The sequence below is a fragment of the Cygnus olor genome, chromosome 4 (genome assembly GCF_009769625.2).
Source record: "Cygnus olor isolate bCygOlo1 chromosome 4, bCygOlo1.pri.v2, whole genome shotgun sequence".
Lineage (NCBI taxonomy): Eukaryota > Metazoa > Chordata > Aves > Anseriformes > Anatidae > Cygnus > Cygnus olor.
Window position 1 is genome coordinate 62,045,342 of NC_049172.1, and position 19,444 is coordinate 62,064,785.

Below are 19,444 nucleotides of genomic sequence, written 5' to 3' on the forward strand. Positions count from 1 at the left end.
GGGGTCTCACGAGAGCAGAGCAGAGGGGGAGAATCACCTCCCTCGACCTGCTGGTCATGCTACATTTAATGCAGCCTAGGATACAGTTGGCTTTCTAGGCTGCAAGCACACGTTGCCAGCTCGTATTGAGTTTCTCATCAACCAACATCCCCAGGTCCTTCTCCTCAGCATAGTGCCTTAGCATAGTTTCCAGGAGGATCTGCTCCATGATCTTGCCAAGTACAGAGGTGAGACTGACTGGCCTGTAGTTCCCTGTGTGTTCCTTTTTTATCCCTGTTTAAAAATGGGGGTTATTTTACCCCTCTTCTAGTCAGTAGGAACTTCAACGGATTGCCACGACCTCTCGAATATGATGGATAGTGGCTTAGCAACCACATCCACCTGTTCCTTCAGGACCCACAGATGTATCTCATCAGGTGCCATGGACTTGTGTACCTTTAGATCCCTTAAACGTCCTTGTGGTGAGATATATGCTCTTAACAGTAATACCACTACTGACCAAACTGTCCCCATGTCAGCTAACGGACCGTCAGAGAGGGAGAATCCATCTACAGAGAAAACAGATCTAGAAGATAATCATCAAATAATTTATCTAACATCTGCTTAAGGCTCTTTTGGAAAGGGTGGCTAATTTCAGTGAAGATGCTATTTGTTGCAGAGAAGTGATTTGGGGAAGAGTGTAAGCATTCACTTGTGTTAAGTATTTCAGATACTTAAATTTCAGAGAGCTGCAATGATTTTTAGCATACGGATTGGGAAGCTCTGTCTTGATCAAGGATAGCATAGATATGAAGTGTATTAAACCTATTGCATTGCCATGCACACAAGAGGGAATGTAAAGCTCAGGAAGAAAAGAAGCAAGGAAACTTTTCCTGATGAGGATGATTACGGCCAAGTCCTTGACACCTATGAACAAAAGCCTTATCATTCACTGACAGAACAAGGAAACCCTGTTTAATCCACTGTGCAAGTGGTATCCAATAAAAAACAAATGCCTCAACAAGCCAGGAACAGGTTGATTTTAACATCTACTACCTAAAAGGATTCTAGAGCTATTAGTGATTTCTAAAATGCTGCTGTTTTCATTGCACGTTTATAGGTTGGTGCTGGGTTATAATTTGGATGTAAATGTTGTTACATGACAAGATGAGTAAAAACTTTCAGTGACCCACAGAAACAGAAGAGTACTCTTTTTCTGTAAGGGTGTATTAAAAACTGAACTCATGCTATGGGAAGCGATATACATCTCCTTTTTTGTACTAAGTGAAGCACTACTGCCACACAATGTCCGTTCAGAGACAGGCAGAACGTATCCAAACCTGAGCACAGGAGTCGTGTGCTGCCATAACCAGGGACAGCAAATCAGGCTTTTGATAGCAGAGATAATCATTGCAGCATTACATGGGTTTTAACATACAAAAGATTTGCAAGTGCTTGAATTAGGGCAGAAAGGGCAGTAGAAGATAAGATGTGGAGAAATGTATGGATTGTGAATAAAAATAATAAAACTAGAGAACAACTTCTACACATTTATGTATCCTGCAAGTTTCCAAACTGTGAGGAAGTTTTCACATTCAGATGTTCAAATATCTTATGTGTACCTATACATGTAACAACATATAGTTTAAAAATTAAATGAAATACATAATAAATTAATTTAATACCCTTTACACAATAAAAAAATATATATTTATAGGAAGGGAAACAATTAAAACCTAGTGGGGGAGTGATGCTTGCTAATTAAAAAAGGTTTATCTTGGATTTAATCTGCATTTTCTGCAGATAACCTACTGGACCAAAGTAAATGTATTAAAATGTAGAAATTGAGCTTGCATGCAAAATGGAAGACTAAAAAAACTTTTTCAAAATTTGGAACCAGAAGTTCCAGTAGTTGGAGAAGTGTTCTTTAGTTCTATTGTCATTTGACATACAATTTCATTATTTTTGGATGAATATCGATGAAAATAATTCAAAATTTTGAGTAGATTTTGCAGTAGAACACTGATATTTACAAACTTCATTCATACCATTAGTGATATGCAGTGTGATTGTGTGATCAAAGAGAAATGATTAACACCTAACTTGCAACAGCAGTGACTCACTGTGTTTTGTGCACAATTTGTAGATAGAAATTGTTTACTTAATACAGAGTAAGTAATAAACTTAAGAATAATGCATATTGCTTATGGATGCTATATAGATGGTTGAGATGGAATCTGTTAATTGTCGACTTCTGCATTATTCACTTGGCTGTAATGACACTGGTGATGGATTGAACTTCTTTTACTTACGATGACAGAATACAGTTAGAGTCATCAGGATAATCCACGCAGAGTAAGAACACTACAGGCCTGTGAAGAGATTGTTTTATTTGCATCTTTCAGACAGAACACTAAAGAAAATAAATGAAGAAATGAAACAAACTCAGCAATATTACCTTGTCTAAAGCTTCCCTTCAGTGATAGCCTGTGAATAACTAGAGCTGTGAATACTAGTGTTAATTAGTAATTCTGCAGGCATTCAACACTTTTTCAACTATTGCTTAAATTTTCAGTTCAAATATACATTTTACTGTGAATAGGTACATGAGGCCATCTTCTGTGTCTAACATTGGGTAAGCATAACGTTCCCCTTAATTGTACAACTATACAATAAGATGCAGTGTTTTGCTTAATTCGTTGCTGGAAAATGTTAAGTCTGTAGTACTTAGACATTTGTACTTAAGTCTAGTACTTAGACATTTGAAGCTAAGCAATAATTTAAAATAGATCAGTTGCTTTTGCAGATACACTGTATTTATGAAGGATTTTCACTTACTTGTAATTGTCAGTGCAGGTGACATCATAACCAAGGGTTTTCAGTCGGTCTTCTAATATCTTTACAGTATTTTTTCCACAGGAATCTCTGTGAGAAAAGATTGTAATATTATCGCATGCCTCTCATCATGTAATTTCCTTTCATTGGACTTGATGGAATTAGTAATGTAAATCCCCATTACTTTGTCTCTTCTATACTCCTTAACACACATAGAAAACTGATGCACATTCCTATTTATAATGCTTCATTTGCTTATAGTTGTTTAACATTTTATATTCAGTTTACAGAGACTGGAGCTTGTTTTCAGCTTCTATAGCATTTGCAGATTCCATTAACCAATACTCCCATGTTTCTGAGATTTCACTACAGAAACAAGAAAAGATATATAATTTAGAAAAATAATAAAAAAGACTTTAATTTTTAATATTCTTTGACAGGTGTTTAGTTGGTGATGGAGTTGATGCTGTCTTTACAGAATAAGTTGGTTATAACAAATTTGAATTATTTTTGTTGTTAGAAGCTTGTCCTCTTTCTTAAACACAAACCAATACTACAACAGGAGACAGAAAAAAAAACACAAACAGAAATAATCCTAAATCCTGCTTCTATATCTAGCATCATTTTTTTTTTTTAATTTGGTCCAATTAGCAAAGAAAGCTTGGCATAGTACAGAACCTACTGAGACCTCTAAAACATGAACCAATGTCAAGTATTAAGGTCTCTCACTTACCCATTGGTCAGTAAATACTCATCACTAAAGAAATTGTATGTGGATCAACAAAATCACCGTGAAAAGCAATTAATAAGATACACAAATATGCCCATGCATCCAGACAAGCACAAACATAGATTCCATAGCACTACAGTAAAATATGTGGTCTGGATTGGCCATGCCAAAACGTAATGAGAGAGAAGCAAAAGGAGATAGGAAAGAGAACAGTGAAAGGGAAACGACACAAAATGAATGTATGCAACTAAAAGTTGTGAGATGCAAGAAGAGCAGCTTCACACCAGGCTGCTGGTATATCCAGATGACACCAGGGATTTAGTGGTGGATAAGGTGACATCTGAGGCTGTTTTTCTGGTTCTCTTCAGCCAGGACCAGCGTTAAGAGCAACGAAGAGCCACCATATGTTATATTAAATTGCAGGGACTGTACAGATTGGAGCAAAACTTACTTCCTCTACTCTAACCCCAATTCATCTGTGAAGGATGACCTCCTCTCTCACTCATGGAGAAACAGCAGGACCAAGAACTTTCCCTGTATATTCTTAGGGACCCTCGCAGAAGTTATAATGAATAGAGAACTTTATTTTTACCATTAATCAGTCCCAAAACAAGCCTAATTTCTGCCCTAATAACTTTATTTTGTTAACTTCAGAGTCCATTTTCCACCATGTTTCTTTTGAAAATCTTCTCTTGGTCTTGGCTATTTGCCAACAGACTATTCTGCTTGGACTTCTTTTTTTCTTCTTTGGTGTATTTTTTAAAATAAAATTAACAGCAGAATGAGACCTGTTAAAGCCTACTGCATTGATTTTAAGTATTGTGACAAGACGAGCCCTGTTGTGGTATTTCCATGCTTCTACTAACTTCCAGAACAGTTAAGATAGGTGAAAATGAAAAGAATGTATTTGGCAAGGCAAAAGAAATATTTCACATTGGCACTTAATTTCAAATTCAGTTTCACTCTTTTCATAGCAAAACTGCATGTGCTGTATCATCACTTAAGGTTTGAGATCCACACATACATATCTCAAACTGAGTGGACTCCAGAACTAATAATACAATTTATTTTTATTTTCTCTAATTCTCCTATTTATACAGCCTTTGGGAATGTCGGATTGTGCATTCTCTGTTAGTGAGAGCATCTAAAATATTTTTAGTTTAATTGCTATGCAATTGTAATAAAAGAGAAAACTAGGGTAAAATTTTAAAGACTGGTTGAAAAAGGAGAAATGAATTGTTTTTAGATGATACAACTTACCTATCTGGTCCTTGAATATCATCCACAACCCAGATGACAATTTTTGAGATCTTATCTTTCTGGAGATTAGGTATTTCATAATCTGCAAAAAATCTGATTCAAAAAAACCAAATTATTAGAACTATACGGAACGGGAAAAAAAATCCCTTTGCAGTCAAATCTCTTTTGCAATCTAGCCCCTGATCCTGCTGTAGGATACGAGCTTCCTTGATTTTACATTTATATCTTCTGATTACAATCAGACTCAACACAGAGTTGAAAAAATCTGATTCACATTCTGAATGTCCACAAAGTCAAACACTTAATCAGAAGTTTTGTTTTTATATTTTTATTCTCAGAGGGTCTCAGCTGATTAAAGTTGTAACTTAAAGGTGAATCAGAGTGAACTGAACTTTAAAGTGCAAAACCAAAACAAAAAGCATTTGATATTTAGTCAGGAAAGATCATTCTTGTAGTTAATGCTCTTAGAGACAATACAATTCTGTTTTAAATAAAATATAACAACAGCCACGAGACAAATATATTTTTAGATATGAAATCACAGAAAAAAATAACAAGGTATTTGGTCTAGGAATACATAACGCTATAAGGGAGAAACTTCTATTGTCTGTCCCTGGCAGGAAGAATCTTCCACTTTATTGCCTTGTGTAAATTTACTTTGCTAGGTACTTGTATAACAATTAAAACAGGATAATATAATGGCAACTAAATCTTCTGACATCAAATGGGAGGTGCCAAGTCCAATGGATTATTTTAATGTCTGTAACTGATTTTCTTGTGAGATGCAGGTATTTCAAAGCCACAGATTTCTAACCCTTCCAACAAAGACATATTGTAATGTTTTCTGACCCTTTCGTTGTTCTTTTTCTTTCTCCTCACGGAGCTTCTAAGCGCTGTGTTTTCACTGCGTGTTTGGTGCAAGGCTGAGCCTAGGTGTGTGCTCTAATTTGCCTACCATTTTAGCTTGTTAATTTAAACTTTCAGAGAAGTGGAAGGTGGTTACCAACAGTTGCCATCTCTGGTCACATCTATGTATGGCTTTGGTTAACCAGAGGTCAGTAGCAGCAACAGGAGGTTTGCCCGTCCAAGGTGTTCAAGCCTGTCTAAAATACGTAGGGAAAATATACCCTCCCCTCCCCCAATTTTTTTTTAAACTCTTTTGCTCGTTCATGCATATGTGATTGACAGCAAAAAATGCATCTAATGAAGTGAGAAACACATCTTAATTTAAAATGGTTACAGGTGACTTAATGGTGACCTAAAATGATTTAAGTGTACAAACTAATGCAGCATGAACTTTGGAAGTGCCTTTGAAATAACTGAAAATAGCCCAGAGTGATATTTAGCAAGACGGGCAGATTTTTTTTTCAAATTACCACCTGCTTGCTATTAATTATTCAACTTTAAGCCTCTTTCAGAAAACATCTCTTAAAGAAATTCAGTCGTAAATGGGCCGGATAATACATAGCAAAGAAAACAGATGGAGTAACTGGCTATGCTTGCTATTTTTTTTCTTGGCAGGCTTTGTTTCAGTGGTGGAGATTTCACTGGTCAGAATACCATCAGACAGGTAACTCAGGGAACTGATGGGAAGAATTAATTCACGTGTAAGAGATTTCTGAAATAAAGACAGCATCTATAATGGAATCTGGGCATTGGCCCGCTGCCAACTAGTATCATCTGCAGAAGATTCAGTTACAGCTGACCACTTGACCAACCCAAGGAAACCATACAAGTCTTCTTGATTAGCTGAAAGCTGTGTCCAGAGATGGATCCTTTGGGGGAACGGGATAAGTACATAGTAGGTGTTCTGGAACAGTTGGTAGCTTTTAGGAACTTCTTGTTTCTCTCCTATCTAGAAATACAATTAACTTTGCAATGATTATCAGTCTTCAGGGAAGTGGTGAAGTCACCGTTCTTGGGGGTGTTTAAGGAAAGGTTGGACCTGGTGCATAGGGACATGGTTTAGTGGGTGACATTGGTGGTAGGGGGATGGTTGGACCAGATGATCTTGAAGGTCTTTTCCAACCTTCATGAGTGTATGATTCACTGAGTAAACAGGAGCAGGATATGTTCTGTGCTTTCTTTAAGACAGTTTTTTTATCAGCCTTGGACAGGCTGGCTGCTGTGGTAAGGAAAGATGTATGTTTCATCAAAGACAGGCAGCTGTTACAGCCACGTACTCAGTAATAGTTCTTAGGAACTTATTTTTACAATAAATCTTAAATACAAGCTTGGATGAACTTCTCTCTCAGTCATGGAGAAATAGCAGGACCAAGCACTTTCCCTATAGAAATTACCAAGTTTGCTCCTAGCCCTGACAATGGCTACACTACCTATAACAATGTCTTCTCCTCTCAGATGTCCCTGAATAAAAATTTTGTAATGCTCATTCTTCTGAAGACATGCAGAGGCTATAATTTTGCTGCAGTAGGTTGTCTGACTTGAATGTGGCTTTCAAAGAGAATTTATCCTACTTGCCATAGCAGCTTGTAAAATACAAGAGAATTGCTTTCATCCATTTCATGTTGATTCCTACAGCTGGGGACAATTAACAGTTGGCCCCAGAACTTACTAAACTTCCAATCCTTGTTGCAGCAGAAGACCCAGACAACTGGTTGACCTTTTTTTTTTGCATGCATCAGACCTTGAACACATTATTTTGGGTTCACAGAGTTTTCTTACCCTTTGACTGGATAAGCTCCTCCTTCTGCAGAACCATTCAACAAGACACGTATCACCCCAGAGCTGTGCTGTGCATACTGCAATACATAACAATTTTTTTTCAGAACTCATCTTACTGATTTGTTATACGTCTTGGTATTGTCTTGCAAGCAAATGACGACCAAGGAGAGAATTTTACCAAAGAGATTATCAGAATTGTGAAAATAATATCAAACTAGCACCCTAGCCTGCTCACTTCAGTAGAGAAGACAGGAACTAAGCAGCCAATGCATTAATTCAATGTATCTTCTCAAACTGCTTTTTTTAAACCTATAAACAGCTTCTTCAGTATAAGAATAATGCATTTTGGCACTCCTTGTTGGGCTTGATCTATGAATAAAGGGTTTCCTTCAAAGCTGTCAAATGTCACTTCAGACCTGTATTCCTTAGACATTTAGCATGCTTATTGTGCTTAGTGTATGCTTAATATACATTAAGACAGCTAACACTGAATGTGAACACATTAGCTAGACAAGATGAAAGAGTCGGGTTCCTCTTGCTAAATTATACTCAGCCTAGAAAAGCTTATTTGCACCAGAGGAAATAATCTAGCCCTCCCATAACTTTAAATCTTTTTTGATCCAGCACTGTTTTCTTGAACTTCCCAGGACACACTCACTAACGCACAAAGTGAGCATTAATGCGCTATTTACAGTGATTGAAGCCATCCTCCAGAAAGAATCCACTGCATTGTTTTCACATTCTTCCATGGTAGGGCAAGATTCATAGTCCAGTCCTGTAGGAAGGCACGTGATATGTACTGTTAAAGAGATGATAATGACCATAAAAAGTGACCTTAGAAAGCAATTACTAATAGTCCTGCATTACTCACTGAACATACACGATGGCCTGACATAACACAGGAAGCTGCCAACAGTATTTTTTCTAGCATTTTCCATCCTTTGCAGTTTACACAAACTATAACTCAATAATTTGGTTAAAGTGACTAACTCCATACCTAGGATGCAATGAGCTCCACCAAAGGACCAAGGTTTATCTCCTGTGCAGCACTGCTTAGATTTCTCTGTGTTAAATATTCACACGAAATAGGCAAGAATGAGACAGTGAAGCTACCCTGATTTTTTATGGGGTAAAATTACCTCCTCCAGAACACAGCACTCAGTCTCCATTATGGTTATATGGAAAGACATTTAATATAATATTAATTGTCTTACCAGCGCTGTTGGTCTGCCCACACCAGATTAGAAAATCTACAACGAAGCCAAAGAGAGTATCACTCAGAGACATGTAGCGACGAGCTCCGCTGGTAAAGCTCTTGACTAGCAGCTGATTATTTTCCCAGAAGAGAGACTAAATAACAAAGAAAAACAAAATACAGAAGAAAGGAACCATCACTTGGGTTTGGAAACAATGAGATTACGGAGTGCTGAAAACATTTTAAAACACATTTTAGTATTTCTTTCAAAATCAAGCTAATAGTTATAAATGTTAGCTCTCTCTTTAAAGGAATGAAGTTTGTTTTTACAGTGGTGTAAGTTCTGATCATTAGAGGCTTGAGGGACATTCTCACCATGCTGAGACTGGAAATAGACCCATATTAAATATAATTAGGCTTAGCTTTGCCTTCCTCGGCAGACATTTATGAAAATGAAGAAAAGGAGGAAACACTCATAATCCAGGTATATCTTAGAGACTTCTCTCATACTACTATGCTGAATTATGATGTGAAAAAAAATCAATGTCTAGCTGTTATTCTTGTGTTTGCAAAATGAGCTCATGAATGAAGTTACGTTGACAGGAGCATTTGTTAGTTTAGCTTGTATCACTTAGAGATAAGGAATAACTGTGTGCGCAGAAAAACTGCTTTGAAATACAATCTTTTAGAGAAGGCTAAAGTACACATTTTGATGGGATATGATGGCACCATATCTCAATTCTGGTTATGCTAGTTTTAATACGTTCAACATGTCAAAGTTTAACATTCAATGCTCTGAGACCTGGTGTGTCAGGAGCAGGAGGAGAAGGAAGCAGCCAGCAGAGCACCTAGCTCGAGGAAAAGTAGCTGTGCAAGTACAGGGACTGCAACAGAGCTCCTGGCATGGCAGGAAAAACAGGGACCTTTGTAGCATGAGAAGGAAGTAACATCAATAAGAAAGGCACGCAAATCCCAAGTTTGTATGCAATCCACTGCAAAAGGAATGAGGATGAAGAAATGGTAACATGCATACAGAACCCATGTGCACCAATGTGGAGCTGCTGGTACAGGAGAAGGAAGAGACGAAAAACATCCAGAAACCTTGGGGACACCACTGACACGGGAGTAGGGTCTCCTGCACAAAGGCAGGGAGTTGTAAAGTAGTACAGAGGATTACAAAGATTACTGCATAAGCTACTGCATAAAATAAACTAAGAGAAACACATCGAAAAGTGCCATCCAGCTTGAGCTTAGTTTGCAAACTACAGATGGGCCAAAATAATGAATCCTCATTCAGCCACAGAATGACTCGTGGTCCATTTTGAGCTACTATGTGATGGAAGACCCGCTGGATCTCACAGAACTGTTAACTTAACGTTAATAATCATTACCTTGTTAGCTGGAATTGTGTGAAATGCCAGTTTGATAAATAATTCATAGTCCTTAGGTAGAATGTTGCAAGGATCCTTGTTAATAAAAGCATTTCTGAAAGCTTCCCATAACTCTGAGCAATTCTTCTCACTGCAATCATTGAAACAAACAAATAGCAGAACGGTTTTTTTTTTTTTTCAAAGCAGAGCAAGAAAGTCGTTTGTTGCCAATCTCTTTCAGTCCCCAAATGAAAACCCTCACAAGGCTAAGATAGAAAATTCACAACTCAGGAAGAGCCTATATCTCTTTTCTTTTCCCTATTTCTTACAGCAGCACCTGTACAAAGAGATTAGGAAGAAATGAAATGCAATGAAAATACTATGATTTACAGTGTGGGATCAGAATTATATGCAATTCATAAAAACTTTTATAAGGTATTCATAGTGAGGTCTGATATACAGCACAGTAGAAATGCAGCGTTCTTAGAAATTTTGGGGATTTGAAAAGCCATTTCAATTAAAACATAGCTGAACATCCAAAGCTATTGGAATGTAAATTTACTCTTAAAATGTCAGATTCAAGGCAGGAGGAGATACCAAAAAGTTTTGATGGCAGAATAATGGTTTTGATGAAGAAACGCCTTCGGTGTAAGCAGGCCCTTGGATTATGGAGCTGTAACTTGCTGGAGTGAGTACAGTGGCTGTATGGGACAAGTACTGTCACTGTGTAGTAGCTGCAAGAATAGTGTTAGGATTCAACATTTAAACTGCTTATTGAGAGGCGGTCTGAAATGAGATGTTAGGCTGTGCACTCAGTTCTCTTCTGCCACTTCTGCCTTGGGGACAGTCAACTGCAGAAGGACAGGACTGGTCACCGAGGGGTGGAAGTGTCCTAAATCTCTGGATTTGCAAGAGCTCATCTGCGAAAGCTCTGAGCCTGCCTGGAGGAATTAAAAAGTAAACTGCTGCTTTCATCACTTTCCCACAGTGCCTTCCCCACTTACACTGTGACAATGTCTATGCTGGGAACACTCTGCAGAACAGAATAATGTATTTTATTTGCATAAAGCATTCCTTGTGTGAGTGGTTGTAATTACAAAGCTGTAGCTTGAACAGGTTATAGTAGTCCCTATAAGTAAACTAAACCTTGCAATTAGCATTTTGTGCATTGAATGTCATCCGTACACAGCAGGGTTTCTGCTGGCACTTCTCCTCACGAGATTCTTTAAGCAGCTGTTTAGCGATGCTGCATGTCCCAGATTATTTAAATCTAGAGGACCCCTAATGATGAGCTAAACAGCTCCCATGCAGGAAAGAAACCGCCGAACTTCTCACAGTAATTTCTGCTCATGCTTCTGACACCTAGTTAAAAAACAGCTTTCCAACACCTGTTTAAAAAACAACTTATCTTAAGCAAATATGGGATCTTGATCTGAAAATATTCAGTGATGCAATATGACCCTTGATCAGCGGTTCCAATATTTAAATAGTCTTGATAACAAGATTTGCACCCGATTTCTAATTTCAAGTTCTTAAACTTTAGCTTCTGACAACTGTATATATTTATTTCTTGTTCTGCTAAAGAGCTGTTTACTGTAAGCACACTCTTCTTCATGTTAGTACTTGTAAATTATCATCAGCTGAAATCTTTGTTGACAGTTGAAACCAGCAGTAATTTTCTGGCTAATTCACTACCATTTTTTTCTTCATGTCATCTCATCTCAGGTTTGAACAGCTTGTAAATCAAAAGGATTATTTCTTAGCTGGTAAAAGTACTTCTTAATCTACCGAGTGGGAAAGGACTGTAGTTCAGGACAATTCCTTCCAATTTTAATAGACACTAGTAAGTTGCATCAGATTTATTTCATAGTAGTCAGTTATTTTCCCCAAAAAACTTTCATTATATACTACCTGTTAAAAATATGGAAGAAATGCACGATAGGAACAGTTGTGTTTGTGTAATACAGCATATTCCTATTAAAAAAATTTCAAACATGATTTTCATTCAAATCCCTCACTTTTGTAAAATACCTCTTTTGCAAGTTAGTATGTTCTGTTTTAATGTAAGGCTTTCCTTATGTTTATATAAACATTTTTATGTTTTAATGTTATTGCAGTGTAAAGACATGTTTTGCCAGCTCCTTTTTTGTTAGTAAAGTGTTTTTTTCTTTTCCTTTTTTTTTTTTTTTAATCATTCTGTTTGATTATAAATTCAGAAGCAAAACCTATCCAGGCGGCTATGCCTGTGTAAAAGCTAGCCTGGGGGCAATTAAGAAACATACAGTGAACAGAAAGGATAATAAATAATTAGAATATCTGGATTGCACCTGTGCTATATGAAATTTCAATTTTGTTTAGATTACAGTATTTGCTTATAGACCTAAGGGAAAGAGAGTAAAAACACATAACATGAAATTAATTGTGCAGCTGTTCTTTTTATAAAGCCAATCTGGCCCTTAATTCAGGAAAGCAGTGCTAATGTCCTGCCTTGCTTTATGCTGTTCTGAGTAAGAATTTTGATGAATGTGTTCAGACTCCTCAACTTTACAATTATACCATGAAAATGTCACAGAAATTAGACCACAAAACTGTCATATATAAATACTTTCTTTACTACTGTGGTTACATTTTTAAAAGCTCCAAACAGTTCATGATAAAGTTAACATTACCACAATAACCATCCTTTAAGTTGCTTATTTTAGAGTATTCTCCATTATTAGTTATGCCTTTCTTCTGATAAAAATGAAACGACATTATTAACTGCAATGGGAACTTTACCTATCTAGAGTATACTGCAAGATAAGACTTCAGATATGTAAACAACCGTTAACAGACTTAAGTTTTTGTAGTTTATATTATATTGTAGGTGTGTAAAACATAAAGTTTACTGGCACCTTCCACTCTGACGTGTTTATATATTTGCCAAGCTTGAGTTGTTTAGATGAACTTTTAGTACTCTGTTATTTGCATTAGGATGATGGATTCTTTCATGCAGAAATTCAAGCAAAATGGTTCTGATAGGGTAAGGTTATTAGGAGGAAACATGTCATTTTGCCTTCATTAAAGGTCATAAACCTGTTCTCATGACAAGTCCTACATCTTCCTGTTTTGCAGGAGGAACTGAAAATGGGAGGTTGGGGGAAGGTGGTGGCATTTGCTATTATTATGCAACATAATCTAACTTTATATAAGACTACAATTCAACACTGCAGAAACCCAGCCATCCCCCTTCTCCAAATACCTTCAAACTATCAGGAAAAATTCTGGTGACAGAAAAAAGGACAGACCTCAGTTACACCGCCCTTAGACTTTTCCTTTTTACCAAAGCAAAAACGATGCAAAGAAGAATTAAAAAGTGGTCATTTTAGCAAAGTGTGTTACCTCCAGTTCTGTGCGGTTGACAAAGATGGTGACAACTATGACTATTGACAAGACAATGAACAGATAATGACACTTCACCAGTTGATTTCTACTTGATTTCTCAAGTGGATAAACTAAATAGTTTCTTTCAGTAGCACAGGATAGCTATAAAGTGAGGTCCTTTCCCTCTTCCTTGACCTGACCTACAACACATGCGAAGTGAAGCTGGTCCTCCCAGGAGTGTTGCCAGATTTGGTGTTTTAGAAGTAACATCCCCACAGTTTCTGTGCAGCACTCTCCTCACAGAACACTGTATTACTAGGGTAAAAATGTGCAATATGAAGTTGAAGCATTAAAAATCTTGCCTTATTTACACTGCTTGTTATTACATCATCCATCAAAGTTCAATTTTTGTTTCTAGAAAGCTACATGAATGTTGGCTTCAATACTTTCATGGCTAGGAATGAAACATCAGACTTTTACTGATCATTTCATACAGAACATAAAACCCAATCCAGAAACATGCAAAAACTTACCCAACAGCAGGATTCACAATTCTGATATAGTCATAACACCTTCCAATGAAAATGCTTTCCAAGTTTTGTGTCGTACCTTCACCTTTCCATTTCCTTCCTCGCACTTCTGAAAAGTTGTTCATAAACAGAATAGAGACTAGTAAGAGAGACAAAAAAAGGCTCTTCATCGTGAATTCTTGACAACACAAGTTTTTAAAAAAATAAATAAAAAAAATAAAAAGGAGAGCTAAATGATACAAGCTCAATGGAAACCAGGAGGCTTAACATTTAATGTCTTCAATAGTGGCTGTAGTTCTCTACACAAATGACAAAGTTGGGCAGAAATCTGAACCTTGTCGGAGAATGTAATCGTACTGTTTCCTGGAATGAATGCAGCAACGGGATACATCACTTCCTTATATCTAAATGTTCTCTACTTCAGAAAAAAAACAACTTTTAAGGTTATGATGTTGCCACCTGGTGTTAACTGGGGAGAATTAAATTATATTTCAGTATCCAGGATACATTTATTACATTTAGTATTTACAAATTAAGTATTTACAATGCCTTAGGTTTGCTTTATTGCCATGCTTCAGCTTCCTAAAACACCACAAGTGCTTGCAATTTCATTAATTTCTAAGAAAGGTCTACACTTTTTGCATGGATTTCCGTAAAGGCGTAAAATAAATGTTGAAATACGTATCAAGAACAAAGAAATTGAAATACAGAGATGTTGATCTCGTAAGAACCCAAATTCCAGTGTTAACTTGTGTCACACATATGGGTAACATTAGTCAGCTCTTTTTCTCCTTCTGCCCAGGGTACTTACAGCAATTTTTTTAATGTGATAATAGTTGTTTTCGAGTCTTCCTTGTGAACAAAAATGTCTTGCAGGAACAAATATGACAGCCAGGAAGGATTAAGACACTTCCTGTGCCCTGAAGAAATATCTTCAACTTCTGTTCACTTTTATTCTGCCTCCCATTTCTTCTTGCACGAGTACTGTGTTAGAACATCAAGTGGTATAAATGAAAGCACTTTTCATTGTAAATATCCTGTGGTATACACTGCTGTAAATACAGCCAAATACTTTTTCCTCTCTTTAAAACAACTATTAATTTTTTTTTTTAACTTGAGAGTATTTTTTGTACAGATTCACATTTCTGAAAAACATCCCCGTTCTTTTTCTGTTGAGCAGTCTCCATGCCTCAGTGAATACACACACCTTTATTATTTCTGTATTTATTTATATAGTGCTGTAGATATATGCTAGTTATATGTTGATGCACCAGTTCTCACTTAATGCATATTGCTGAAGGCAAAATCTTTCTAATCATTGAGTAAATTGCTGATGATGGATTTCTCCTGCAAATGTGATAGAAAGATAACAAGTTCGCTTGTTATCTGCAGCAGGTTCTTTAGGAAAGCAAGACTTGCCCAGAAATAGATGTGCGATGTTGGGCTTGGTATGGTGGAGACACACCAAATGCTGTACTTTACTCTGGTTACTTCTTCAGTGCTTTTTCTCCCTATTTCCCTTCATAACCTCTCTGAAACATGGCCATGCTGACGGGGCATGTTAGTTACATGGTTTAAAGTCTACTGTTTTGGATTCAGGATTAGAGAGAACAACCATCCATGGAAGTCAAGGAAAGTTTTTTTTTTTTTTTTTTTTTTTTTTTTTTTTTTTTTTTACCATTGACTTCACTGCAGGCAAGTTTTGTCAAATAATTTCAGAAGAGATACCAGAGGCATCACTGATGGGAACTTCTACATAGAAACAAGCAGAAATTTTCACTAATTTTTCATCAAGACTAAAATTTCTGTTTAGAAACACACAGGTTAACTTGAAAAGATGGATACAGAGTTTTAGGATGGCTTTTCTGCAAGGACACACCAGGTTAGGGCTCAACAACTTCCCAAAGAAAATGTGGGGGCTGCTCAGTGGTGTTCTGCAAAAAGGACATGAACTGTCATAACGTCCCGGAGGGAATGGAAGCAGGTTCAGTAATTGCTGGAATCCCCACCTCATCCCTGTCAAGCTTCCTTTCTTCACTGGCCACTTGGAGAAATACAACATCCAGCCAGATGGACTTCTGATGTGACTCAGCACAGCCATTTCTAATTTGTTAGCTTTGATTTAAATACTTCATGTGATGGCTGATCTAACACACCTCCAGGGAAATTTTTCCCACAGTTAGATAGCCTTAAGAGTCATACCTTAGCTCTGGCCTGAACTTGTTTACCTTTAGCTTTCAGTCACTGGATCTCATGATGTCTTTTTCTGTTATGTTAATGAAGAATCTAACCTCAGAAATCTTCTCTCCATGTAAAGTCTTGTAGAAAATGACCAAGTCTCCCCTTAAGGTAGTCCATGAAAAATACAAATTTTTAATCTTGCCTCCCACGCTCTGGCAGTTCACACTGGATGCAGATCACTGTCCCCTGCTCTCTGTCCCTCTCTCCTAGAAGAGAAGTCTGCCCATGAACCAGAGTCAGCAAAATTTACAGCACATCTGCCTTGGAGATAGTCTAGTTCACAAACCAAATATTAACTCAAACTACCATGAAATTCAGCAAATATTTATGTTCTGAATCCCTGGAAGATGAGGAATAGACACGTTCTCTCCTGTTATTTCTGCCACATGGGAGTGGTAGCTTCCAGCAGAAGGGAGGCAAACAGCGGGGAGCGTTAATCCCCTACTATTACTCAGGCATTAACTCCTGGCAGAATAACCCCAATTCTGTGTGATTTCCTGTTTTAGGCTTTGAAATATGACCTTGAAACTGCCCATATTGCAAGCTCCTCTAAGCAACAGAGTTCACCAGCCTCTGTTTCTTGAGGGTTTGCATCTTTGGTTCACAAATTCTACCTACAGCAGTAACCCAAGTCTCCCCGCTTCCTCGTGTGCTGTGACACCCTTTGCAAGAAACACATGCACTGTCTCCAAAACCAGAGTTGTGTTTACTAGCCGAGAAGGAAATGCAACCATCTGCTGGCTGGCCAGCTGTACAATACCTCTGTTTCGCCTTGCTTTCTTTCTCTTGTGTAACTGATATTTTTTTTTTCCCCAGAGTTGCACAAATTTAATCTTCCAAGATTTGTGCACCTTTGTCAAATATGACTAAGTAGGTCAACATGCTCAAAAGTTCTTGGAAGCGGAAAGGATGAATGGAAAAGGAAACACCCAGTGCTGCAATTGCTTAAGCATCGTTTCCATAGATAAAGAGATAAAAGGATTATGTGTGCTGTGTGATCTAGATAATCCTGAACACGTGATCTCTCCTCATTATCTATGAATTTTACCAAAGATTTCACATTTTATTCCCGAGCATTAGTACAGTGAGGAGTACGGGGCTAAGACGTATGTGTGCCTTTGCTCAAAGTATTTCAATTTGCTTACAAGTAGTTGCTTAGATTTTTACCCTAGCCAGCTTTTAGTCTATCAAACATACGCCACTGACTTTGCATGGAGGAGTTTTCAGCCAGGAAGTTGTGCTGCATGTACTGTACGGTTGAAAATGCAATTTGGGGACGTTGGTTACGTACTGGCAGGTCGTTCGACAGTTACGAACGCCTTTTGCCAAATTAACTTGTAATCTCAATTCTGCTGAGCATTCCTGCTTCTTTTGTTTCGATAGGAGCGGGTGAGCACCCAAGGCCGGTGTTCCTGCTCCTTTTGTCTCAGACACGAAGCAAGGAGAAACAAGGACGGCATGGACGTCAGGGAGCTGCCACCACTGCTGCCAGGGGCTGGGAGAAGATCCCCACAGCAGCCCGGTGGGGGACACGTCCATCTTCCCCCCAAACACCGGTTCCTTTGCAGACACTCTTCCTTTCCTCACATATGCACATACGGTCACCCACTCCATTTTGGGGGGGAAGAGAGGGGGGGCATTTTTATTCATCGCATGTCAACACAGTCAATTTCTACTGCTCCCGCGTTTAACACCATGTTTAGAAGGCGCAGTGCCTCCAGCACAGACACCCTAGGGGTGAGGGACAGCCGTGTTGTGGACCCCCTCCTCAGCTCCCCCCCCCCCCACCTTCTGGGGCCTGGCCGCGCTCCCCGCCTCACACCACCGCGCCACTCCCACTGCGCATGCGCGCCGCCCACCCCGAGCAGCGGCGGCGGCGGGGCGGCGGCGGCGGTCACGTGGCACCGGGCCGCTCCCGCCTTCCCCCCCCCCCTCCCCGCGCATGCGTGTTGGGGGGGGTGTCGCCGCCGCCGCCGTTAGCGCCGCCGGTGCCGGCGGGGCTCTATGGGGAGAACATGGCTCCCTTCCCCGAGGAGGTGGACGTCTTCTCGGCGCCGCACTGGCGGATGAAGCAGCTCGTCGGCCTCTACTGCGACAAGGTAACGGCGGCGGGCGGGCGGGGCCGGCCTCTGCCCCGCTCCCCGGAGGGGTTTTGGAGAGTGCGCAGCTGTCAGCGCGCCCCCTCCCCTCAGCGCCCCCGGCCCCGGGACCCCCCTCCCCGCCCCGCCCCTCCCCTCCCCGCCCCGTCACGGGGGGTGCGTGCGCGCCCTCAGCGGCTCCGGGTGCCCCGGGGAGGGCCGGGGGGTGTCGGTGGAGGTTTGGGGTGAAAAGAGTTTTACCCCGGATTTGTCGCTTTTTATGCGCTTCGTGCTCAGTAGCGCAGGCTGGGGCGTTCCTGTAAGGCGAAGTTGGCTGCTGTGAGGAGCTGGGGGTGTTTGGTCTGGGGAGGAGGGGGCTCAGGGGAGACCTTACTGCGCCCTACAGCTGCCTGCAGGGAAGGTGTGGGGAGCTGGGGGTCGGCCCTTCTCTCAGGTACCCGGTGATAGGACTAGAGGGAACGGCCTCAAGTTGCGCCAGGGGACGTTCAGGCTGGAAATGAGGAGACATTTCTTCTCGGAAAGAGCAGTCAGGCATTGGGATGGGTTGCCCGGGGAGGTGGTGGAGTCACTGTCCCTGGGGGTGTTCAAGGAAAGGTTGGGGTTGGACGTGGTGCTTAGGGACATGGTTTAGTGGTGACTCTGGTGGTAGGGGGATGGTTGGACCAGGTGATCTTGAAGGTCTTTTCCAACCCTAACAATTCTATGAAGGGCTACGGGCAAATACTTCAGAGCCAGCACCCCGAGAAAAGAAGTAGTGCTTCCCATCTGTGAGCATAAGTGGCTGTTTGCACACTCAGGTGGGCTAGCAGGCGCTTAGAAAGGAGGCAGAAGTTAGAGGAGGGGCAGTGCAGCAGCTTACAGCTGCAGGCAGGACAGGGGAGTCCTCCTTTCCCTTCCCCGTGCCCCCCTGTCCTGCCCCGGGGCTCGGCAGGCCCCGCTGCGGGCCTGTTCCGGTCGCTAACTCTGAGTGTGTTTGCGGTCAGGGTTGTTTTGTTGGTTTTAATCTGTGGCTGCACAGAAGTTTGTGATATCTTAACAGAGGGGACTTCACACGAAGCGACCACGTGGGACTTCTCTCCCCTTGCCCCCTGCTGCAGTATTGAGCGTGGTGTTCGCAGTTGCTGAACAGGGTTTGCTTGAAGCACCAGAGACTGTAG

General features: G+C 39.9%; 2 protein-coding genes across 5 annotated transcripts in view; one reads left to right on the forward strand and one right to left on the reverse strand.

Annotated features, from left to right (window-relative positions):
• The window catches only part of LOC121070271 (ADP-ribosyl cyclase/cyclic ADP-ribose hydrolase 2-like), a 30,111-nt gene extending 15,754 nt beyond the window's left edge, over window positions 1-14,357 (reverse strand). For 2 of the 3 annotated variants that reach the window (XM_040557215.1, XM_040557216.1), the window contains exons 1-8: window positions 13,951-14,321; window positions 10,076-10,205; window positions 8,704-8,839; window positions 8,182-8,264; window positions 7,490-7,566; window positions 4,805-4,897; window positions 2,818-2,904; window positions 2,292-2,351 (exon numbers count right to left, since the gene is read on the reverse strand). In XM_040557215.1, coding sequence (XP_040413149.1) covers window positions 2,292-2,351; window positions 2,818-2,904; window positions 4,805-4,897; window positions 7,490-7,566; window positions 8,182-8,264; window positions 8,704-8,839; window positions 10,076-10,205; window positions 13,951-14,117 — 833 coding nt within the window. In that variant the 5' untranslated portion in view covers window positions 14,118-14,321. Of the gene's footprint in view, window positions 1-2,291; window positions 2,352-2,817; window positions 2,905-4,804; window positions 4,898-7,489; window positions 7,567-8,181; window positions 8,265-8,703; window positions 8,840-10,075; window positions 10,206-13,950 lie in introns of all 3 variants that reach the window. The other variant, XM_040557214.1, reaches the window with a different exon arrangement.
• Window positions 14,358-18,044: 3,687 nt separating this feature from the next.
• FBXL5 (F-box and leucine rich repeat protein 5) overlaps window positions 18,045-19,444 on the forward strand; it is a 35,745-nt gene continuing 34,345 nt past the window's right edge. Inside the window, exon 1 of one of the 2 annotated variants that reach the window (XM_040557211.1) lies at window positions 18,045-18,287. In XM_040557211.1, the coding sequence (XP_040413145.1) occupies window positions 18,204-18,287 (84 nt within the window). In that variant the 5' untranslated portion in view covers window positions 18,045-18,203. The remainder of the gene's footprint in view (window positions 18,288-19,444) is intronic. The other variant, XM_040557212.1, reaches the window with a different exon arrangement.